At 53.1% G+C, this 20,145-nt stretch overlaps 8 protein-coding genes across 8 annotated transcripts; 3 read left to right on the forward strand and 5 right to left on the reverse strand.

The window, feature by feature from the left end:
• Positions 1-127: 127 nt before the first annotated feature.
• Positions 128-1,704, reverse strand: AB675_2772 (Histidine--tRNA ligase, mitochondrial; the record flags this gene model as incomplete). The annotated part of the gene is made up of 2 exons (XM_018142769.1): positions 128-391; positions 442-1,704. 2 exons carry the CDS (start codon positions 1,702-1,704, stop codon positions 128-130), a joined length of 1,527 nt encoding a protein of 508 aa, XP_018004800.1.
• A 386-nt stretch (positions 1,705-2,090) lies between these two features.
• AB675_2773 (putative ubiquitination network signaling protein acrB) lies at positions 2,091-4,804 on the reverse strand (the record flags this gene model as incomplete). The annotated part of the gene is made up of 2 exons (XM_018142770.1): positions 2,091-4,317; positions 4,347-4,804. 2 exons carry the CDS (start codon positions 4,802-4,804, stop codon positions 2,091-2,093), a joined length of 2,685 nt encoding a protein of 894 aa, XP_018005318.1.
• Positions 4,805-6,474: 1,670 nt separating this feature from the next.
• On the reverse strand, positions 6,475-6,816 carry AB675_2774 (uncharacterized protein; the record flags this gene model as incomplete). Its single annotated transcript, XM_018142771.1, has 1 exon — positions 6,475-6,816. The coding sequence occupies one exon, from the start codon at positions 6,814-6,816 to the stop codon at positions 6,475-6,477; it is 342 nt and encodes a 113-aa protein (XP_018004875.1).
• Positions 6,817-7,565: 749 nt separating this feature from the next.
• Positions 7,566-7,883, forward strand: AB675_2775 (LYR motif-containing protein 5A; the record flags this gene model as incomplete). The annotated part of the gene is made up of 2 exons (XM_018142772.1): positions 7,566-7,620; positions 7,672-7,883. 2 exons carry the CDS (start codon positions 7,566-7,568, stop codon positions 7,881-7,883), a joined length of 267 nt encoding a protein of 88 aa, XP_018004788.1.
• Positions 7,884-9,097: 1,214 nt separating this feature from the next.
• On the forward strand, positions 9,098-11,014 carry AB675_2776 (Glucose-repressible alcohol dehydrogenase transcriptional effector; the record flags this gene model as incomplete). The annotated part of the gene is made up of 2 exons (XM_018142773.1): positions 9,098-9,785; positions 9,831-11,014. The coding sequence occupies 2 exons, from the start codon at positions 9,098-9,100 to the stop codon at positions 11,012-11,014; spliced, it is 1,872 nt and encodes a 623-aa protein (XP_018005030.1).
• Positions 11,015-13,132: 2,118 nt separating this feature from the next.
• On the reverse strand, positions 13,133-13,681 carry AB675_2777 (uncharacterized protein; the record flags this gene model as incomplete). The annotated part of the gene is made up of 1 exon (XM_018142774.1): positions 13,133-13,681. One exon carries the CDS (start codon positions 13,679-13,681, stop codon positions 13,133-13,135), a length of 549 nt encoding a protein of 182 aa, XP_018005023.1.
• A 483-nt stretch (positions 13,682-14,164) lies between these two features.
• On the reverse strand, positions 14,165-15,886 carry AB675_2778 (uncharacterized protein; the record flags this gene model as incomplete). Its single annotated transcript, XM_018142775.1, has 3 exons — positions 14,165-15,497; positions 15,554-15,620; positions 15,712-15,886. 3 exons carry the CDS (start codon positions 15,884-15,886, stop codon positions 14,165-14,167), a joined length of 1,575 nt encoding a protein of 524 aa, XP_018005176.1.
• Positions 15,887-17,373: 1,487 nt separating this feature from the next.
• AB675_2779 (Arabinose-proton symporter) lies at positions 17,374-19,922 on the forward strand (the record flags this gene model as incomplete). Its single annotated transcript, XM_018142776.1, has 9 exons — positions 17,374-17,417; positions 17,454-17,485; positions 17,533-17,581; positions 17,635-17,920; positions 18,056-18,398; positions 18,559-18,757; positions 18,812-19,416; positions 19,470-19,652; positions 19,708-19,922. 9 exons carry the CDS (start codon positions 17,374-17,376, stop codon positions 19,920-19,922), a joined length of 1,956 nt encoding a protein of 651 aa, XP_018005088.1.
• Between the last annotated feature and the right edge of the window lie 223 nt (positions 19,923-20,145).

The raw sequence follows: 20,145 nt of genomic DNA on the forward strand, positions 1-20,145 counted from the left end.
AATCTCCTTGAAGGCCTCCCGAACCAGATCAGAGTCTGAATACTCTGTTCGAGCTTGGCCTCACCCAGCAGGCTCGAATGATCTCGTCGAAGGCCTCCCTGACCAGATCCTTGCCCCATCTGAACACCTATTTCAGACTCAGCGATTGCGTTTTCTGCTCCAGCTTGACCTCGTCCAACAGCCGCCTACACTCCTTGCCGACATCTGCCATCTTGACCACTATGCCTTTGTCAGCCAGTTCGCCCAGTCTCTCCTTCTCCTTCTCGTCCTGAATGCCCAGCCGCTTGATGCGCAACTCCCCATTCTTTTCCTCCTCCTCCCCAAGGATGATTCCCAGTGGCGCACCAGCAGTCTCGGCGAACTTGTACTGCACGTTGGGCTTTGGCTTCTTCTTGTGAGTGAATTCAACCCTTAGGCGAGCTCTCTAAGAGCCTGTTTGACCGCGATCCGCGATTCTGTCATGTCTGACCCGAACGCCATGACATACACATCCATAGCGTTGTCCGTTATGTAATCGAACTTCTCGCCTTTTGCTATTCTTTCTTTAGTGATGGCAAAGATTCTGTTGATACCGAAGGAGACGCCTACGCAGGGCACATTGGCGTTGGGCCGGAATCTGCTGACCAGATTGTCGTATCGACCACCTGCTGCAACGGAGCCGACAGTCACAGAGGGATCATCGCTACGGTCCTCGTCTTCAGCAACAGGCTTCTTCTCTTTCTTCTTGCTTTCTTGCTTCGGCTTTTCTGGTTGGCTCGTGGCGCCGTTCGAGGTGGGTGTGTCGAAAGCAGAGAATGATGTTGACTCCTCGGCGCGGACTTCGTAGATGATGCCGGTGTAGTAGTCTAGACCGCGGGCGAGTGATAAGTCGAAGTTGACCTTGTCGACGACCTTCCATGCTGCCAAGTATCTGAACAGTAGGGACATCTCCTCGATCCCAAGCTTGGCCTTGGGATTGGCCATAAGTGCTTCATCCTTCTGCAGCTTCTCTACCAGGTCTTTGCCACCCTTGAGCATCACGTAGCCTTTGATCTTGTCCGCAACCTCGGGCTCGAGGCCCTTCGTCTCAACCATCTCCCGCCGAACCTCTTCCCACGGAGCCTTGTCCAATTTATCGACAGCCGAAGATATCGGCCGAAGTTTGTCTTCAGGCACGCCGCAGACTTCAAACATACCATCTAGGACACGCCTATCATTGAGCTTGACAGTATATCGGCCATTCCAGCCCAATGTCTCGAAGACCTCCACAATGATTGCGATTATCTCAGAGTCCGCGATCATAGGATCCGATGGCCCAGCGAAATCGAGATCGCATTGGTAGAACTCGCGTAACCGTCCCTTTGCAAGTGCAGGTTGATCCCGGCGCCATACTTTGTCGACCGCCAAACGCTTGTAGTTGCTGATATTCGGGTTCATGGCCAGCCATCGCGCGAATGGGACAGTCAGGTCATATCGTAGGCTCAATGCCTCTCCGCCCTGGTCTTTGAGGTCGTATATCAGTTTTGAGTCCTCGCCGTATTTGCCCTTGAGCACTTCCTCTAATTCGAACACAGGTGTGACCAATTCCTTCCCAGCATTTTCTCGAATGACTCTGCTAATGGTATCAAGAATGCCCTTCAGAACATTTTGATCCTCGTCGGACCAATCTCTTGTACCCTTCGCGGTTTTCAGGTCTTGTTTCTGATCTTGTTTGTTCTTCCCCATGTCGGCTATTTCAGAGTGTAATCGGCGGATACAAGGACTGAAAGGTTGCGTGCAACGGGGTGAGCTTGTACAGAGAAGCAGTCGTGTCGTTGTCGTCAAAGAGCGTGCTATGAGTGGAAGACGCATGCAGAGTACACCTGGTGGGGTGGTTGTTTATGTACGAAGTGGTGGTGAAATGGTTCGAGTCACGAATTATTTCGTGATATGACGTGTCATGACTCAAAAGTGATCGTCTCCATTTGCGGCCTGACTCGCCAACAGAACTTCTACAGGCCCTCCCTAATCATCATGGAGGTCAGGATCGCGGAGAGAAGAGCACATGGAATCCAAGCCAATCGAATACACAACGCCGATGAAAGGACAAGTCTGCTTTTTGCTTAACCATGCTACCATGTGGTGGTTCCTGGGATATGGCCAGGGCTATATCGACCAGGACTACGAACATTCCAACCATGAGCGGGACTACCATTGTTCTTGCCTCGACTGCTCCCGCTACCCTTCCGTCCATTCGCACCGTCCTGCAGCGTGGGCGGAATCGGATCTGCGTCATCGAAATCCTCTGACAAGCCGCTAAGTCCTCCGGTAGATTGATTGGTGCCAGATCGTGGTCGGCTGCCGATTGGTTGAGTATAGGACAGCATTGGCGAAGACTCTTGAACCTCAGCAGTGCCTGAGAGAGGAGGGAGCCCATTGAGACCAAAGCTGCGGCCGTATTGGGGTTGACTTCGAGTACCAGGCAAATCACCTTCAGGAGTCAGTGGACCGTTATTGAGAAGCATCTTGGACCGATGGAGTTGATCTTGTTTGTCCAGGATCTCGATCTGGTGCCAGTGCTCGTTGGTGGTCAATTGCGTTTCGTAAAGCTGATTGTTGAGATTGTTGATGCTATTGATCAGCTCCTTCTCACGACGCTGGTGATCTGCCTGCCTAGCTGCGAATTCGGCCTCACGGCGCTCTTTCTCGTTTAGACCTTCGGCATTCGCCTGCGTGATCCTGTCATGTTGTTCATTGAGCTTGGTCACACGACCTGCCAGACGCTCTTGCCGGGTCACAGCGGTCGACAACTCGGTGTTGTGGCAAGCGATTTCGGAATCAGCAGCAGCTTTGGCCTTACTGAGAGCTTCCGTAGCCTCCGTGAGCAGTCTCTTCTGCTCCTCAAATTGAGCTTTGCGGTCCTTCCACTCCACGGCCTCATTTTCGGGTACAGTCTCGAGTCCCTCGAGTGTTGAAGCAAGATTGTTTGAATTGTCTTCCGTTTGACGGATCTGGCGCTCGGTCTGTAGTAACTTTTGTCTCAGCTTGTTGTCGTCACCTCCAGATTTCAGTCTTCCGTTGAGAAAGTCTAGTTCGCGATCAGTCTTGTTCAGCCCAGCTTTATGTTGTTTCTTGAGTTGTGCCAGCTTTTTCCGGGCTTCCGACAACTTGCCTTCCTCGCTTGCAATCGAGTTCTTGAGCGTCGTCGTTGGTGACTGAGGACGAGCAGATTCGCGTACTGGGGTCGACGCTATCGTGCTTGGGTAGTCCTTGTCGATGAGTACTGGAGTGCGAACCATGACTGTTGCAAAATCCTCGCCTGTCTCGATGTCGTGGAATGTACAAGTGTATGTGCAATTTGGCGCGAGCCCGTTGATTTCAACCATCCAATTCCCAATGGCGTTTTCATCCTGAGCGGGCTCGATCTGTACAGATTGCCATTTGGCACCATTGATGCGAACGAAAAGTGGCGCAAGGTCACTTTCGGAATCTTCGTAGGCGTTGAAGCGGGCTTCGACGTGAATGGAAGACGGGTCAACATTTCTGATCCAAACATTGTCGCTTTGAGGCATGTCCGAGTAGCGATCATCGACAGAGGCGGCGTTCGGCAGGCCTTTCTTGTTTTCAACTTCGCGCAAAACATGAACCTTAGTGCTGGCAAGAGCAGCCCAAAACGGCTGCCGGCTTCGAACATGATTTGCCTGGCGGCGGCGTTTCTTTGCAGTGACTCCTTTGCTGTCCCTGCCATCTCGCGCAGTCAGTTGAGAATTTTGGTAATCGTTGCCAGAGGCAGACCCGATGGCACCTTGCCCGTCAATCCCGTTCACATCGGTAGAGGTTGCGGCAGTTACTTCAGCATCGGCACCTTTCCTTGACTTGGTGACGGTCACAGTTTGTGAGCCCGCAAGTTGACGACGTATGAAAGACACCAAAGCTTGACTAAGAATGTGAATCGCAAAAAGACTCCTTAGTTTCGATGGAGCACTGGGTGTATCTCCAAAGTCGGCGTCGCCCGGTAGATAGCGCAGAAAATCCACGAAGCGAGTTTGCGAAAGCAGTTCAGTCGGGACCAGATTGGACAGCACGAAGCGCCGAACACCTTTGCTCCTGATTGTGTGTAGACACAGAACAAGAGCGAAGCAGATCGTGTTCGCACTGCCGCTCTTGCCTGAGCTGCCGTTGCCGAGCGTGATTGCGATGTGGATCTGTGCGAGATCCAAGGCAAAGTTTTGGGCCCAATTCCACAAGCAGATCCAGAGGAAGAAGCACACCGCATCTACCAAGCCATGGTCCCAAGAGACGGTCCACCCTGTGCGAATTGAAAGACGTCGATGATCGATGCCAGAGACAAAGGCCCAGCTCCCGGCATCATTGTCAGCGAGGCGAACAGTGCCTGAACAATGGTCAAAACCATTGAAGGCAGGGCGAGAAGGACGATGAGCAGAGCAATGGTGTCGCAGGCTGGGCGGGACTTGAGGATGGTGTTGGCGATCTGCAATGCGCTGACATCGTGGCTGACTTTGTGCTTGCTCGAGCGGACGGGAGCCATGGAGTGATTGTCTGCGGCGTCGTGCTTTTTGGCATTCTCTGGGTAGGGCCCATCCGTCTCGGAGTCTTGGGTTCGGTATGCTAGGTCTTCGGTACGACCAGGTACAGGCGAAGCAGGGACGCCGTTGGCAAGCGTAGGCGAGTCGAGCACTGATTCAGGTGGCGTAGGTACTTTTGCGGCTGATCCATTGAGTTGCGGATTGGACCTTTGCTTTACCATGCGCTTGCCGGGCTGAATCAGACCATTCTCATGGCGAGGGTTGTGCTGGTTCTTCCTTGCACCCGGATTGCGGGGCATAGGGGTTTGGGCAGTAGTCTGCGAAGATCAAACCCAGTCAGCTTGTCAACGCAATGTCGACAAGCTTGCTGGGAAGATGTGAGTCGAATTCTATGGGTAGTTGCGACCGGATTCGTGGCAGGCAGGACTGCGATTCGTAGAGGGTAACTGCAGCCAGCTCGATCTCTCATATGGACAGAGAGAGCGAGCAGCATGCAGCGAAGAGGCGAGGGTAAACAGCGGGAGATGGTGCTGCTGCGTCGCTGTGTGTGGGACGAGAACAGGAATATTCAACTCGGGCTGCGATTCCTGAGATCACGGAGCTGCTAGCGTAAAATTCGGCATACTTTGTACACGCAGGCGTGGTAAATTTACGAGGTATTTAACAGGCGCCCACCCGGGCACATTTCTTCATCTTCCATTTCGATCTATAAGTCTGCTCCTCTGCTTCACCTCCGTTTCTCGATTTCCCATGAAAAGCTGGCAGTGACCACAGTTGGCACTGCGTAGGTAATTGGGGCCTCACGATTATCATGTTTCAGGTGAACCCGAGTCATCCTCGTTGTATCGATATGGGGAGTGGGTGAGGAGATCGGTGGGCAAGCATTGGCATGCCAGAGCCCGGAGATGGGACTCCATGGCTAGGGGCGGAAAGATGACTGAGATGATTGCCTGAGCTGAGTGCCCACCACGTCACATCATCATTGGACAAGGAACTGCGTATCTGCCTTTTCACCGACTCTCTGTAAAGACTGACAGTCGAAAATTCTGCTCTGCTGCAAGAAATTCTCCTCCGGATGCCCCTCCCCACGCATCTCTTTGGCGCCGGCAGCAGAAGACGTGTCACACAAGCCGTTGCTAGTGCCCTGCTTCTGTCAGCAACAAGCCAGGATCAGAAAAGCTTCTTCAGCACGCCCAAACCCTACAGCCTATGCAATCCGGGGTGATCTCGATTCTGCATTCTACTTAACGCACTGCCCCTCATTGATCCTTCAAAGAGCCCAAAAGTTGCGCAAGGCGGGCGCTGGATAGAATCGCTCTCGTTCGCGAGCCATCAGTACAATCTCGGCAGATCATTGCTGACGAAAGATGTGCGTTGTTCTGAAACACTTTCAAGTTCAACCATATGCCGAAAGATAGCCGGGTACTTACAGCCAAAACTAATGCACGACTTGCAGAATACTCACGCTAGACGTCGATCATCCTTCAGCAACAGCCTATCCATGCGGCCGTTCAGCGCTTCAAGACTGTGGCAAGGCTTCGATTGCACCGGTGAGAATTGCTAATGCTGCTGTTGTCCTCTTTGGAACAGATCAGCTGGACAATATTGCGGACTTATGCGGCAGTGAAGCTCGCCCAGCCTATGTTTTTAACGACGATTGTCAATGAATTCTGTATTCTGTATGCAGCACTCTGAGCTCGTTGGTCTTTCGATGGTGCCAGGTCCACTGTACGACCCAGCACCCATCACGTCTTCTCTGATCTATCTGACGTCTACGTCGCTATAGTAGTCGATGTCCGTAAAGTTCAGTCCTCGAGTTGTGCCAACACCTCGCAACATTCCGTGCTCAAACACTCATGACCCGGATCATGTCAAAAGCTCTGTCGCCTGTACAGGTCAATTCACGCCAGTGAGGTTCGGAACCCTTGATAGATAGCGGCAAAGACCACTACCATTGCCATGACTCGACTCATTTCGCAGAACCAAAATCCTCCTTCGCATCTGGCCGGTCCCAGCTTTGTGTCTCCAGATAACGGATTTGCCCCTCGATCTGCTCTATCTTCTTCCTGTTCTCCGATTTGGCCGCCTCTTGCGACTTCCAGGTCTTCAGAAACTGTTCCAGCATGAAGGGCGGCAAGCTCGTCTTCTTCGCGGCCTTGTAGTCGTACACAACCACATCCTCTAGACAGCGCGCAGCAGGCCGTTGCTTGGCATCAGATAGAATCATCACATCCAACAGCATCGTCGCAGTACTCTCATCTGGCCTCGACTGCAGCTTGTGGTAGACACAAACACGATCCGGCCAAGTCATTGGGAACTTGTAGTCTACCTTGATACTCTTCAGAATTAGGCCAACATTTCTGTTCGTTAAGATTTCTTGCCACTGATGCGCGTTTTGCGGGTCGACCTTTCCAAACTTCTCGTCCAGTTGCAACGCCCGCTCTCAGCCCAGCGCACGTATTGTACATTGTTCACATGGCCCATGGAATCCTGGTCGCCCCAGACCAAAGAGTGCCGGTGTAGTCCGGCCACCTTTGGGTCCGTGACATAGCCCTCGCTGCCGGCGACTAGATCGCGCCAGTCCCGTGCCAGGACCTCAAGCGCCTTTCCTGCTTCACCTATGAGGGTCCGGCTGAGTCCAAAGGTGATGCATTTCCCAATTCGTGCTTTGGCCTCTCCCAGCCATCGAGCAGCATTACCATTCGTTGGGTCGATGCCCGCGCTGCACCGAGGACATGAGCTCGTAGAGAATGTTTTCCGGAAGTCCAGATGCCGGTACTGCCTCAGTAGGCGCCCAGAAATCATGTTAGGATGACATGTTGGACGGAAATACAAAGCTCACGGTGAGGTAGGAAGTCCCTCCGCCGGATGTTGACTGCCGAGGTCAGTCCGAACGCGGCAGGTCGGGCGACTAACTTGTCGTCACACCCATCACCACTCCACCATTCCTAGATCCTTTATACTGGTCTTCTGGGAAGCATCGGCTGCCAGATTGTCAGTGACATGAGGTGTAAAGCGACTTGTAACGAATACAGCGCGCTTTGAAATGCCACACAGACCATGTCTGCCCCCGTAAATCCACAGCTTCGACGCCAGGTCATTGGCATCTACAAAGGTAAGGTCTGTCCGCGAGTTCTTACAACTACACTCTCTGAACCCAAAGCAGAGCTGCTGGAGATGGGCAAATCATACCCGCAAGGCTATGACTATTTCCGACCTCGATTACACAAGGCATTTATCTCGCAGGCTCACTTGAGGGACGAAGACCAGATACGGAAAGGGCTTGAGAGAGCCGAATATGTGAAGAAGGAAATCGAGGCGCTCTATTACCTCAAGAAGTATCGCGCTATGAGAAAGGCGTACGACTCGCCATCGTGAACAACTGTTCCAGCCCGAATATTTCCAGAGGCTCCCCCGTGCGAGCGCCACGAGAGACACGACAGGCTACCAGATATGACCATCACTCCATGCCCGGCTATGTGGTTGTCGAAGAGTCGAAATGTCCGAATCTTACCTTATGTGATTTGGACAGGAGCGGATGAGGCCACGTCAGGCTGAGCTGGGAGCTTCTGACAGGTCCGAGACAGGTGCCGCTTCGGAGAACCATAGTACTCGGCGATGTAGTCGTGCCTGGCGAGGACCTCGCATGGAACGCTTCAGAGGCTGAGCCATGGTTCATATGAAGTGCGAGACATTTGATGATGGCCATGGCTGCAAAAGCCAGTGCTCTAGCTTTCAAGATTTCCTTGAAGCTGAATGCGGCGTAACTCAATGACAGGCGTGGCTCGCGCTTATGGCTAGCCGTAGTCTTGGCATGAGATGGCAGCTGCAGTTGATGCTCCGGGCCAACACTTCAACTTATCAATTCCACAGATCTAATATCATCATCTTTCACCACTAGTATTACTACATGAGCAGCTAGTCGTGTCGCCCATTGTGTTGTCTCACTTCATTCACAGCTGCGCACTTTAGTCCTACGGTCCCTCGAAAAGTCAAAGACCACACCACCATCGCACCGATCTTCAGCTCTGATACCTTGGTGAGGCCACGATTCCCCAGCAACCACCTCGGGGCGCCAAGTCAGGTCCTGCGCCTTACTCGGAACCTGCTTGAAGCCAATTGTCATCGGGTCTGATGTGTGGTCGACGACTACGGCACCATCTCCTTACCAGCCTGTCCGATACCCCTCCAACATCCTCAGGATCGAGTCGCCGATTGTTCACCTACAAACCACCGCGACGGCGCCCATACGTATCCTAGTTGATGGCTGATGGTCCTTTGCGATTCCCGCAGTCCGGTCCGAACCTGTTCTACAATTCTCAGACACCACGCAGAAACAATTCTCCTCGAAACCCCCGAAGGCCCTTCACCCCGAACAGTCCCCCTTCCTCCTCCGCCGCTACGGCGAATGCCATCTCGTCGCAAACCTCCAATATGTATCAACATGGAGGGCCTTATGCCCAAAATCACATGATAAATGGAGGGCAGCATTCTCAGAGATTTAACAACATGCAGGTGCATAAGCATCACCAGCAGCAGTTCCCACCCCAGGGACCCATGGTCACCACAATGCTGGCCATCATCAAGGTCCGATGCATCAACAAAACCCCTCCGGTGGGTTCACAAGCGCTGCGCACCACGCTTTGGGTTTTCAAGATCATGTTGGTGTTGGAGGCGGTGATGCAATGAGCCACGACGAAAACGATGATGCCGACAACGAGTACTGGAAAGAGCAGCAAGAGAAAGCCATCGAGTTTAGAGAACTGTCTGGACCCAATTCGCGAGCTCGACAAGTTGCGCAGACCGCCAGAGGCATCAGCTTCATCGGCGCAGATGATAGCAATACTGATCGATCGAAAAAGGCTGGCGCGACCAACGGATCAAGGTCAGAGTGGGACGAACTGGATTTGGGTGGTCAGGGTCTGCAGGCACTTTCGCCTATACTCTTCAACTCGTACGGTTTCATTCGGCGGCTGGATTTAGGGTACAACAACCTTGCCGCACTTCCTGCATCAATAGGTCAGCTCAAATCGCTGGAGGTTCTGGACGTCAGCTCAAATCAACTGAGAGAGCTTCCACCCGAGATCGGCATGCTCACCAACATGAAGCAGCTATTGCTCTTCCACAATCGCATTTCAACCCTGTGTTACGAACTGGGCTACCTCTTCAAACTCGAACTACTTGGCATATACGGAAATCCGATTGATAAAGGGCACAAGGAGAAGTTCATGGAGGGCGGCACAAAAGCTTTGATCCATTATCTGCGGGAGAGCATGCCTGGTAAGTGATCCAAATCGATGGACCGGCCAAAGCTAACATGCATAGATCCCAATCCACCACAAGAGCGAGTGTGGCACAAGCTCGATGAGCAGACACCAGAGGAAGGAGCAGACACTGTCAAGGCGTTGTCCTACAACATTCTTTGCGAACGTTACGCCTCGCCGCAAATGTATGGCTATGTTCCTGAACGTGTACTTTCGTGGGCGTATAGAAGGAGGTTGATTCTGGAAGAAATTGTCGACCAGAAACCCGACGTCGTTTGCCTTCAGGAATTGGACAGGAACAGCTACGACGACTGGTTCCGTGGCAAGCTCGCGGAAAATGGCTACAAAGGCTACTTTGCACAGAAATCGAGAGCAGAAACCCTCGGTGATAATGCCAAATTCGTGGACGGCTGCGGCACGTTCTGGAAGGACAAGAAGTACATTCAACTTGCGAGTGAGCATCTGGTGCTCGGCCGGAAAGCTGTTGAGCGACCTGGAGCAAAGGCTTCAGCAGACATGCTCAACCGGGTGTGGCAACGCGACGACATAGCCACCGTAGTCTTCCTCGAGAATCGCGTCACCGGAAGTCGACTCATCGTGGCCAATTCTCACATTTACTGGGACCCAGCATACAAAGACGTCAAGCTCATCCAAGCAGCGGTAATGATGGAAGAAATCTCGAAGCTCGCCCAAAAGTACAGTAAATTCCCAGCAGTGACGAACAAGCAAACCTTCCGCTTCGCCAACGCCGACGACTCACCTGAGGAACCAGCACCTGGACCCAGTCTCGAATACTCGACTCCGACACAGATACCCATGATTCTATGCGGCGACTTCAACTCCGACGCCACATCGGCTGTGTACGACTTATTCACTCAGAAAGGCTTGAGTGCGAAACACACCGATTTCGACGGACGCGACTATGGCTCCTTGAGTCGCTCGGGCATGACGCACGACTTCACGCTCAAGTCGGCGTACACCGCCATCGAGGACGAGTGGCCCTTCACGAACTATGTGCCTCACTTTGTCGGAGTGCTCGACCACATCTGGTTCAGCACCAACTCGTTACGAGTCACCGGCTTACTGGGTGAGGTCGATCCAGAGTATCTGAAGCGAGTGCCGGGCTTCCCGAACTTCCACTTCCCGGCGGATCACATCGCACTGGTCGCAGAATTCAGAGTCGAGAAGCGGAGGAAGGTCGAGGCTATAGAGGCCGACTTTGGGCCTGGGACGAGCAAGAAGTAGGACTTTTCGGATGACGAGACTTGGCCCGCGCGGAAGGAGAGCTCCCGTCAGAAAGTGACGCGGTGGATAAGGAGCCAGTCGAGGTTCCAGAGCCTTTTCGACAGTCTCGAGGATGAGGCAGCCAAAACGGCGCCTGTGACAGCCTCGCAACAAGAGCCCTTGGAGAAGCTTGGGCAAGCATCGCCGAACATCGAACAGGGATCTGGCCCAAAACTAACGTGGGCGGACGTGGTGAAAAGGAACAGTGAGGCTTGAGCAGTAGGCTGCTGCAGGCGGTGCAATGGTGTTCGTCGAGTTATTGGGGCGACAGAGGAGGCGCTCCTTTTTGTGTGTCTGGTTATCGTGTCGACTATGCTTTTTTCTTGCCAACTACTAGGTACTACTATGGTCAAGGGCCGTCATCTTTCGGCAGGAAATTTGAATGTTCGAGTTTTCACTCTTGATCAAGACTCTTCCTTGCCCCAAAAACGTACCTGATGCTGTCAGCACATGTCGAAGCATATAAATGCCACGGTGCACTCATCCACGTTATGGGACAGCACATGGTACTATTGCCTTCCCACTCGGTCACATTGTCTAGCGACGTATCACAGGAATTGTTTCATGTTGCACGTTTCGCACGTTTCCCTGGCCTCGAGAGTTGATGGGATAGAAAGGTGAATGAGTGCAACATGAACAGAAAAAGTCACCAGTCAACCGGTCTCGCTAGGTCATTTAGGTCATCCGGTCTCACAATCGACCAGTTGTCATCCGGCGTCAGATAATGTCCTCCAGTAGTCAGTCCATCGTTGCTTCCTTGCCGTACTCGCGTACCTGCTTCGCCTGTCCACTTGTTATGTCCACCGCGACTCAGTCGGGAAGAACGGTGTCTGCTCGTCAGATTACAGAGCAGGCAGTCGCGCTGAATACCTGCATCCCGTTGCGGCAAGCACAATGGCGAGCAAGGCACACTGCTAGTCATCCGGTCTCATCCATGCTTAGTGTTTATCAGGCGGTGACACAAGGAGGCAATGTTCGTCTCACTGGATGCACAGATATATGTCTAACTATGGAGAGGTCCTGCAGCTCGATCGCGATCGTGTTGCGAGATGTCCTCCATGCTGTGATTCAACCACCGCTTGTGCTCAGACCTGTAGACATCGTAGAGCGTGCCTCGCAGTGGCTACTGACGTGACCTGGCTCGTCTGCTCCCAGTGCAGCGATTCCTGGTCGATTGCAATCCGAGATCCATCTCGAAGCCTGGTCTTGCTGAATTCCGGTATCGTGTCGCACAAAGCGAAGAGCTACTGGTGGAGGACGAAGAGCGTGCCTTCGTACAGGGGACAGCAGTGTCTCTGTGGCTTGGCGAGTCGTCGGAGACAATGTGCCATTTCTGACACCGGTCTCGATTAATGACAAATCTGGGCAACCTGTTCCGCTGGCTCAGTCTGCCATGCTCTCGGCAGTGACGAGGTACCAACTCTCATAGACTTAAGTGGCGCTTCAAAGCAGCACCGAACGAACACCCCTTTCTATTCGTGCGTTACGGCCATCGCCACCGATATGAAGCCCGCTGTCATCTGGCCAAGGCTCGCAGCCAGCCTCGCCATCATGGCCATTTCAGTTGCCATGGGTTATATATTTCTGATCGTGAATTCTGTTTCGAAATCCGCACTCAAACGCACAAACAGAGATTGGGGTCGAGTTAAGCGGAGGATTTAGATAGTTGCCTGAGACGTTGTGCGGATTTCACTCTCGTGGGACATCGGAGGAGGGGCCGAGACCGTTATTCAGGCTGACGGTCGATGAAGCTTCATCCGAGTTCCGGGAGGTTTATGTTATTGCTTTTTGCGAGGACTGGAGACATCTGCTGCGCTTGTTCAAGTCGTGGTGAGGCATTATCGTTGGCATCGGTACGCATTCTTGCGCTTTCCAATGGTGGTTTGTTGAGGAACTTCGTGGTGTGCCACCTACATCTGGACCAGGCTGTCATTGTTAGACAGAAGAGTTGAAGTTCGCGATCTGCATCTCAACAGCATTTAGAGACGATAGCGCCTGCAGAAGCGGTCATCTCAGTGGCGTAGATCCACCACGGATATCCTGACACTAATTCCCGTCCCTTGCCATGTAGACCTCCCATCACCGCTCCGCCCCATCAACAGCATGGCCTCGATCCGCCTCCGCCCTCCTCGCCTCAATCTCCGCTTTCACCCTCATCCGCTCCTTCAATCTCTCCAGCCTCCCCTCCTCCTGCATCTTCCGCATAACCAGCGCGCCGCGCCTGTTGTTGAGGGTCCTGATGGCTGATTCAATATCCCTCACGTCCACCTCCGCTTCCACTTTCCCTACTGGTGCTGGTGCTGCCTGACTTCCCTGCGCTTCTTGAGTGGTGTGTGACTGCGTTGTTGAAGCACCGACTGCAGCTTCCGCAGAAGGTGAGGCCTGGTTGGCTTTGGCGCGCTCCTGCGCCCACGTCTTCAAATAAGCGCCCGAGATGGCGCCGCAAGCGGCGATGACTGCAACGGCGACGGCCCAGACGCCCGCCCGTGTTTTGCGGAGGTCAGCGCGAAGGAGGGATTTGGGGAGAGGTGCGCGGGAGGATTTGGAGTTGGGGTGTTTGGGTTGGGTTATGGTGTTTGCTGCTGGTGGTGCCGCTGGTAGTTTTCCGGCAGGTGTGGTTCGGGGCATTACACGGTTTGCGCCGTGCCGAGGTGGTCAATTCCGTCGGTAGCTGGTATCAATGGACGCGAGGTATCTGCGATTCAGGCCATCATGGGACGATAGAAAAGTACGGCACCGTCATGCAGGTCAAAGCACATAAGCACTTATGTCGACTGGTTCGTTGTCATTCAGAGAGGCGGCACGGCTACCCGCCCCGCCGTAGTGGTACGAGCCACGGAGAGCCGTTGAGTCGGTCCGCGCAAATGTGATCACTTCCCATAACTTAACCTGGATGTCAACCACTCCACTCCACTGGCATTCGCCCGCTGTCCTCATTTGGTCTGCTCGCACTGATGCCCTTTACCTCAAGACAGACACGCAGATCGCCAGTCTTCTCTGTCCGCTGCCCGATTGGTGAGTCCGTCATCCAGCGTCCGCTGCGAAGAACAAATGTCGATAGCGTTTGGTCTCTTCTGCCATTATTCTCCACCTGCAAAGAGCGGCTGCTGATCAGGCACCCTTTCTTGGGCCACGACTTTTGAACTCAGCTGGAATGACGAGGCCCTTCTCAACCAGCTGTGACTGAACCTCCTTCACAGGGACACTTCTCAGCTCCTCTGTCCAATCCGGCAGGACTTCTAGCAACGATCTGCTCCTAGGTGGCTCGCTGCCCTGGTCCGCAGGATGCATGCCTAGATCTCTCATCCAGTAGCGGTAGACACGTAGGTCCTTCAGCTCCGATTGTAGGAATTGCGACTCCGACTGCATGGCTTCCAGATTCCACTGCATAGCTTGCATCTTCGACTGCAGAGCTTCAATATCAGACTGCAAGGCTTGAGTGTCCGAGGACAGCGCTTTCGCCTGGTCCTGAATCTCAAAGGCTCTCTCTTCGATCTTCAACTGTGCATCGCACCATGATTCATGATCGTGATACCAACATTCATGGCACATTCCTTGATCCAATTGGCGATGATCCATAAGCCGCAATCGCAATTCCTGACAGGGAGGACTCTGCGACGACAAACGTGGGTAGTGCTTCAATTGATGGCACTTGGTGCAAATCAGGCACATGTCGTAGTCCTTCCATTTTCTGGGGAACCGATCCGTGGACCGTAACCATCGCTTCCTAGGTGAGTGCGCTGACAGGTATTGGGGATGCTTCAGCGTGCAATCGATACAGAGAAGCATTTGCCGACCAGATCCCAGCCTTGAGCTTCTCTCAGCAATTCTGCATGGCCATTCGAAGTAATCTGGGTCATCGAAGTATTCTGGGATATCGAAGTATTCTGGGTCGTCAAGATCTCGCCTATCTTGTTGTCTGGGAGGCTGATTGCGGCTCGGATTCAATGGAGGGCACCTCAACTTTACAACGATTCCAAATCGAATCCTGGGCCTCATTTGCGTGCAGCCATAGCAGATTCTGCACTTCCGAAAGCGTTCGAAGTCTTCCTTCGAATACGCTTCCGGTCTTATTGCTGAAGTCGAGTCATTCTCTTCTTGCGCAGCACGGAAGTCGTGCTCGAATTGCTCAATGCTGTCCTGCATCCGCAGTTGTGGGACGAGGCCACGGCATTGCTGAGACGTGGCTCTGAAGCGGCAGAGGTCAGGGAACTTGAGCTCATCCAGGATTTGATTGTGAATCTCGCCAGGAAGTGTTAAAAAAGTCGTTGTCTTCGATGACTCTTCGGCTGGGGAGACCTTTAGATCGTTTTGTGGTTGAACGTCGTGCTTGCGGCCATTCGTGACTACACTGCACGCCGTCGACACGGGATTCGATGGTCCACCGGCATTGGCATGGAGATGCTGCTGCATGAGGATCTCCCGCATCGCCTCCGTACATTCGCTGTGTGTCGTTAGAAGCTCGATGTCTGTCAAGCTTGTTGGAAGTCCGTGGCTTACTGTAGAAGATCCATCTCTAGGCTCTGTTGTGCATCGCTTCGCTCATCTGTCGACGGGCTGAACCGAACTTGGGGGAATCAGTTCTGGTGTAGAGATCTACTTGAATTAATATCGAACAAACCAGAGTCTTGGCATTCGCGACATCGAGTGTTTGTGACCTTCAAGTTGACGAGCAGTGACTATTTCATGACCACCATCGAGCGCTGCTGCCCACCGCAGTCTTTCCAGGGCTACGAAGGAGCGTCTCACAATCCACCTCACCTTGCAGCTCTTGAGGACATCGAAGTAAATGAAACCGTTCGCCGCAATGAAGTACTTTGTATCACCAGCCATATTGCCAACTGAGGTCTCAGCGTGGCGGTCGCATGAAACCGCCTGCCACCACAGGAAATGGCTCTCAATCAGTCCTCTATGGTCACGAAGGAGAGTACAAAACCTTGGCCACGAAGCACAGCACAGCTTGCGATCCTTACGGGCTCTCTTTCCCAACGTATGTCGGTCCTCTCCTACCCACCACGGAAACGCGCAAACTTATCCAGCTTGAAATACACCACAAAGCCATTCCGCTGCCCTTGACTCCATTCTATCAGATTGCCAGCAGAGGACAACGAGAAGAAAACGCCCAGAAAGCGAGATGGCGTTGGCGATGGGGTGCGTCAAGCAGTCATAGGCACGTCGTCACGTCAGACGCTTCGACCAGACACTCCACCAACGTCGATGCTAGGTCGTGGTCTCCGACGAGTGCGTAATCATTTTTGCCATCGGTTCTTACGTTCTGATCATGACAAAAGTCTCCCGATCTTGCACCGGTCCGAGCGTAACAAAGAAGTTCTGTCGAGTCGTCCTTGGCTTGCAGATATACCCATCTGGCGTCGAAAAGACCAGTAGCTCAAGGGAAGGCGCTGAATGGCTCAGATCCACAGCAACATTCCTCTGGGTGATCGTTTCACGCGCTGTTCCCAGTCAGGACAGGGCAGCCGAAGTCTCAGATGAATCGACCATCGAAGCCGCCAAAATGATGACTGCTGACAGGCTCGCATTAATTTCTGAATTGTCGTGCTTCAGGAGCAGATGCCTACAGCAGCTATACGCTACCCCGTGGAGGGTAAAGAATGCGGAGGGCCTGACGCGCCCAGAGCTCTGTGGCTTGGATTTTAAGCGCTAATGCAGCCACAAGCTCCTGACTTTCGGCGGGGGTGATCTTGGAAATTTATGCACAGTGAGATCATGTGATAGATGACCTTTTGGAGCAATCCAAGATGCGGCAAGCTTCTTCTTCGTTGCTTCGTTTGCACCAAGCCTCCGCGCTGAGCCGTCAAGCTTCTAGGCAAGGTTTCTTCGATCCTACCTCACCTACGTGGTCTATTCAGATCAGAAATTCGCATCTTAACATGCTGCAACGTGGCAGTACGTGATGATTGCGTCGTCGGTCAGCCCGTCCGAGGTGCCTGCGATTCCCGCTTGTGCATTATGCAAAGCCGGAAAGAGCTAGTCCGCAGCGACGCGCACCTGCTGATCTAGTCCTTTACTAGGATCGTCGGGCGATTCGGGCCCCAAAAGCCACCCTGATTATTCACTCTGCGGGGTGCTGGGGTAGGCTGATCGCAGGCTAATGGGGCAGTCTGTTGATTGAGCTCAGGACCTGCGACCAGTCCGATTGAGTAGCTATGTAGCGTTACACGAGGCGCCTTGCGGAGGGTGGGCCAGTGGCTGACTGACAATTAAGTAGCTGGCATCCCTTCCGTTCTCAGCTACTCTTCCTCCTCTCGTGTCGTCGCAGACCCGTTGCAACGCGCTGTGAATCAACCATCTTCGCCGCCATGTCGAAAGAAAACATTCACGACGAGGGGCAAGTTGTACCTGTGTGCTTACACAGTTCGCCTGGCTGACCATTTACCAGTCGACGCGGGTCGGTCCTCTTAGGCAGCGATGGTCAGCACTTTCCAGCTCGTATGCGCACGCGCACTGACTGTCTTCAGAGAAGCGAAAGCAGAGCATCGCTCAGTTGACCGAGAATCAAACTGGAGAGTAAGTTCCTGGTCTTTGAATATGCGAACATGAACGAAATTAACACAATGCAGAATCCGGAATCCTCTCGTCGGCGTGCCTCGCGATGTGCTCATGGCCGATGTTGAGGCCTTTGCGAAGGAGAACCAGCTGGAAGACATACTTCCGCTCCTACGCAAGGGCGCTCTTGCCGCACAAAACCCAACCGCCATCGACTCGATCCCAGAACTTGACGAAACCGACAGAGCATTCTTGCACGCCGAGATCACCAACAAATGGCGCCAACCCAAGATTCTGTACTTCACCATCATTCTCAACTCGATTGCTGCTGCCATTCAGGGTTGGGATCAGACGGGCTCGGTAAGTCTCACAATGCATATGCTTGGACCGCAAAGTGCCCGATAATATCACGTTACTGGTTTCACATACATACTGAACTACGGCGTGTCTGCCATTCACGTACTCGATGCGATCTGGCTACTGACGGGTCTCTAGAACGGTGCCAATCTGTCATTCCCCGTCTTCTTCCGCATTCCCGACTCAGCACCACTCTGCGAACAGCCCGACCAGGGCTATGGCTGCGAGACCAATCAGTGGCTTGTGGGTGTAATCAACTCGATGCCTTACTTCGCGATCTTCCTCCTGGTGGCATGGATCTCGGACCCGCTGAACCACTGGCTGGGTCGACGTCACGTCATTTTCATTGCTGCAATCTTTTCGCTGCTGGCTCCTATCGGCTCCGCGTTCACGCAGAAATGGGGCGAGCTGATTGCTACGCGTATTCTCCTAGGCGTCGGCATGGGCCTGAAAGAAGTCACGGTTCCGGTCTTCTCAGCTGGTAAGTCGTTCTGTGATCGGCAAACATGTATCTGCGATGGGGGCCTCGAGTGTTGTCCAGAGCTTATGTCTTGGGTCAACGGCGAGGTACTCGAGCTAGTCTCACGACGTGGAATTCAAGCATATGCCACTGTTCCGGACGAAGCTAACGAGATCCGTAGAGGTTGCTCCTACCAGCATCCGTGGCGGCTTGGTCATGTCGTGGCAGACCTGGACAGCGTTCGGTATCCTACTAGGTACCTCGGCCAACCTCGCAGTGAAGGACACCGGCAAGAATGCATGGCGTCTGCAACTAGGATCAGCCTTTATTCCGGCGATCCCATTGTTGATCGGCATCTACTTCTGTCCCGAATCTCCTAGGTGAGGATCCTCCACAAACTTGCAGACAGTGGGACGTACTGATTGACCACTTAGATGGCTTATGTCCAAGGGCCGCCACCGGAAAGCATACGACGCGCTCTGCCGATTCCGCAACAGCGAACTCCAGGCTGCGCGTGAGCTTTACTACATCCATGCTCAGATCACCGAGGAGGAACTCCTTATTCAGTCTTCCGGGCTGAAGGTGAACGCTGGCTTTTTCACTAGGTTCTACGAGATCTTCACGATTCCGCGCCTCCGCCGTGCGACACAAGCTTCTGGTATTGTCATGATTGCGCAGCAGATGTGCGGCATCAACATTATCGCCTTTTACTCGTCCACCATATTTGTTCAGTCTGGGTTTAACTCTAGTCAAGCACTGTGGGCATCATGGGGTTTTGGTATCATCAACTTCCTCTTTGCATTCCCTGCCATCTGGACGATCGACACCTTCGGGCGCAGAGCTCTACTGTTGTTCACCTTCCCGAACATGTGTTGGACCCTACTGGCTGCGGGCTTGTTCTACCTTCTACCACAAGGAAATGCTCATCTTGGACTGGTGGCTCTGTTCATATACATCTACGACATGTTCTACTCGCCAGGAGAAGGTCCAGTACCATTCACCTACTCTGCCGAAGTCTTCCCGCTATCTCATCGTGAAGGTACGTATTCCTCAACCTCCTGGCTCGGGCTGACCAGCACTGACGATGAACAGTGGGCATGAGTTGGGCGGTGTCAACGAACAACTTCTGGGCTACAGTCGTTTCTTTGACCTTCCCCCGCCAGCTCAATGCGTTCGGCACTACAGGCGCATTCGGATTTTACGCAGCCATGAACTTCATAGCGTTCTGGATGATCTTCCTGTGGCTGCCCGAGACTAAGCAAAGGTCGCTCGAAGGTAAGTGGCCCCCCATCCACACAGTACTGGGCATCTCTCTGATCGATGTTTCTAGAACTTGACTACGTCTTCGCCGTGCCAACACGTACGCACATGAACTACCAGCTCTTCGAAGTCCTGCCATGGTGGTTCAAGAAGTATGTCTTCCGCCAGAAGGGTCTTACCACTCCTCAGCTGTACAAGTTCGACAACTACTCTGATGGCCCTTCTTTGATGGCGCAGACTATGAGCAATGGCCATCCCGAGACGGAGCAGGCCAAGGAGGTTTAGACCATCTACACAATAGTCATCAGAGCCGTCTGAGAGCGTACATTCATTATTCATCTGGATGGGCCCTGGAAAGCATGAACTCAAAGGATCTTCGTTGACGGGGGAAACGAGAAGGATGATATACCACGATCGCTACAAGATTGAGATTGCAATACCCCTAAGTTGTTCAGTCTAGCACCAAATCTAATATGAGCAAAGTTGTCAGCAGTACTTTCTTCGATCC

The sequence above is a fragment of the Cyphellophora attinorum genome (assembly GCF_001299255.1).
Source record: "Cyphellophora attinorum strain CBS 131958 chromosome Unknown Contig2, whole genome shotgun sequence".
NCBI lineage: Eukaryota > Fungi > Ascomycota > Eurotiomycetes > Chaetothyriales > Cyphellophoraceae > Cyphellophora > Cyphellophora attinorum.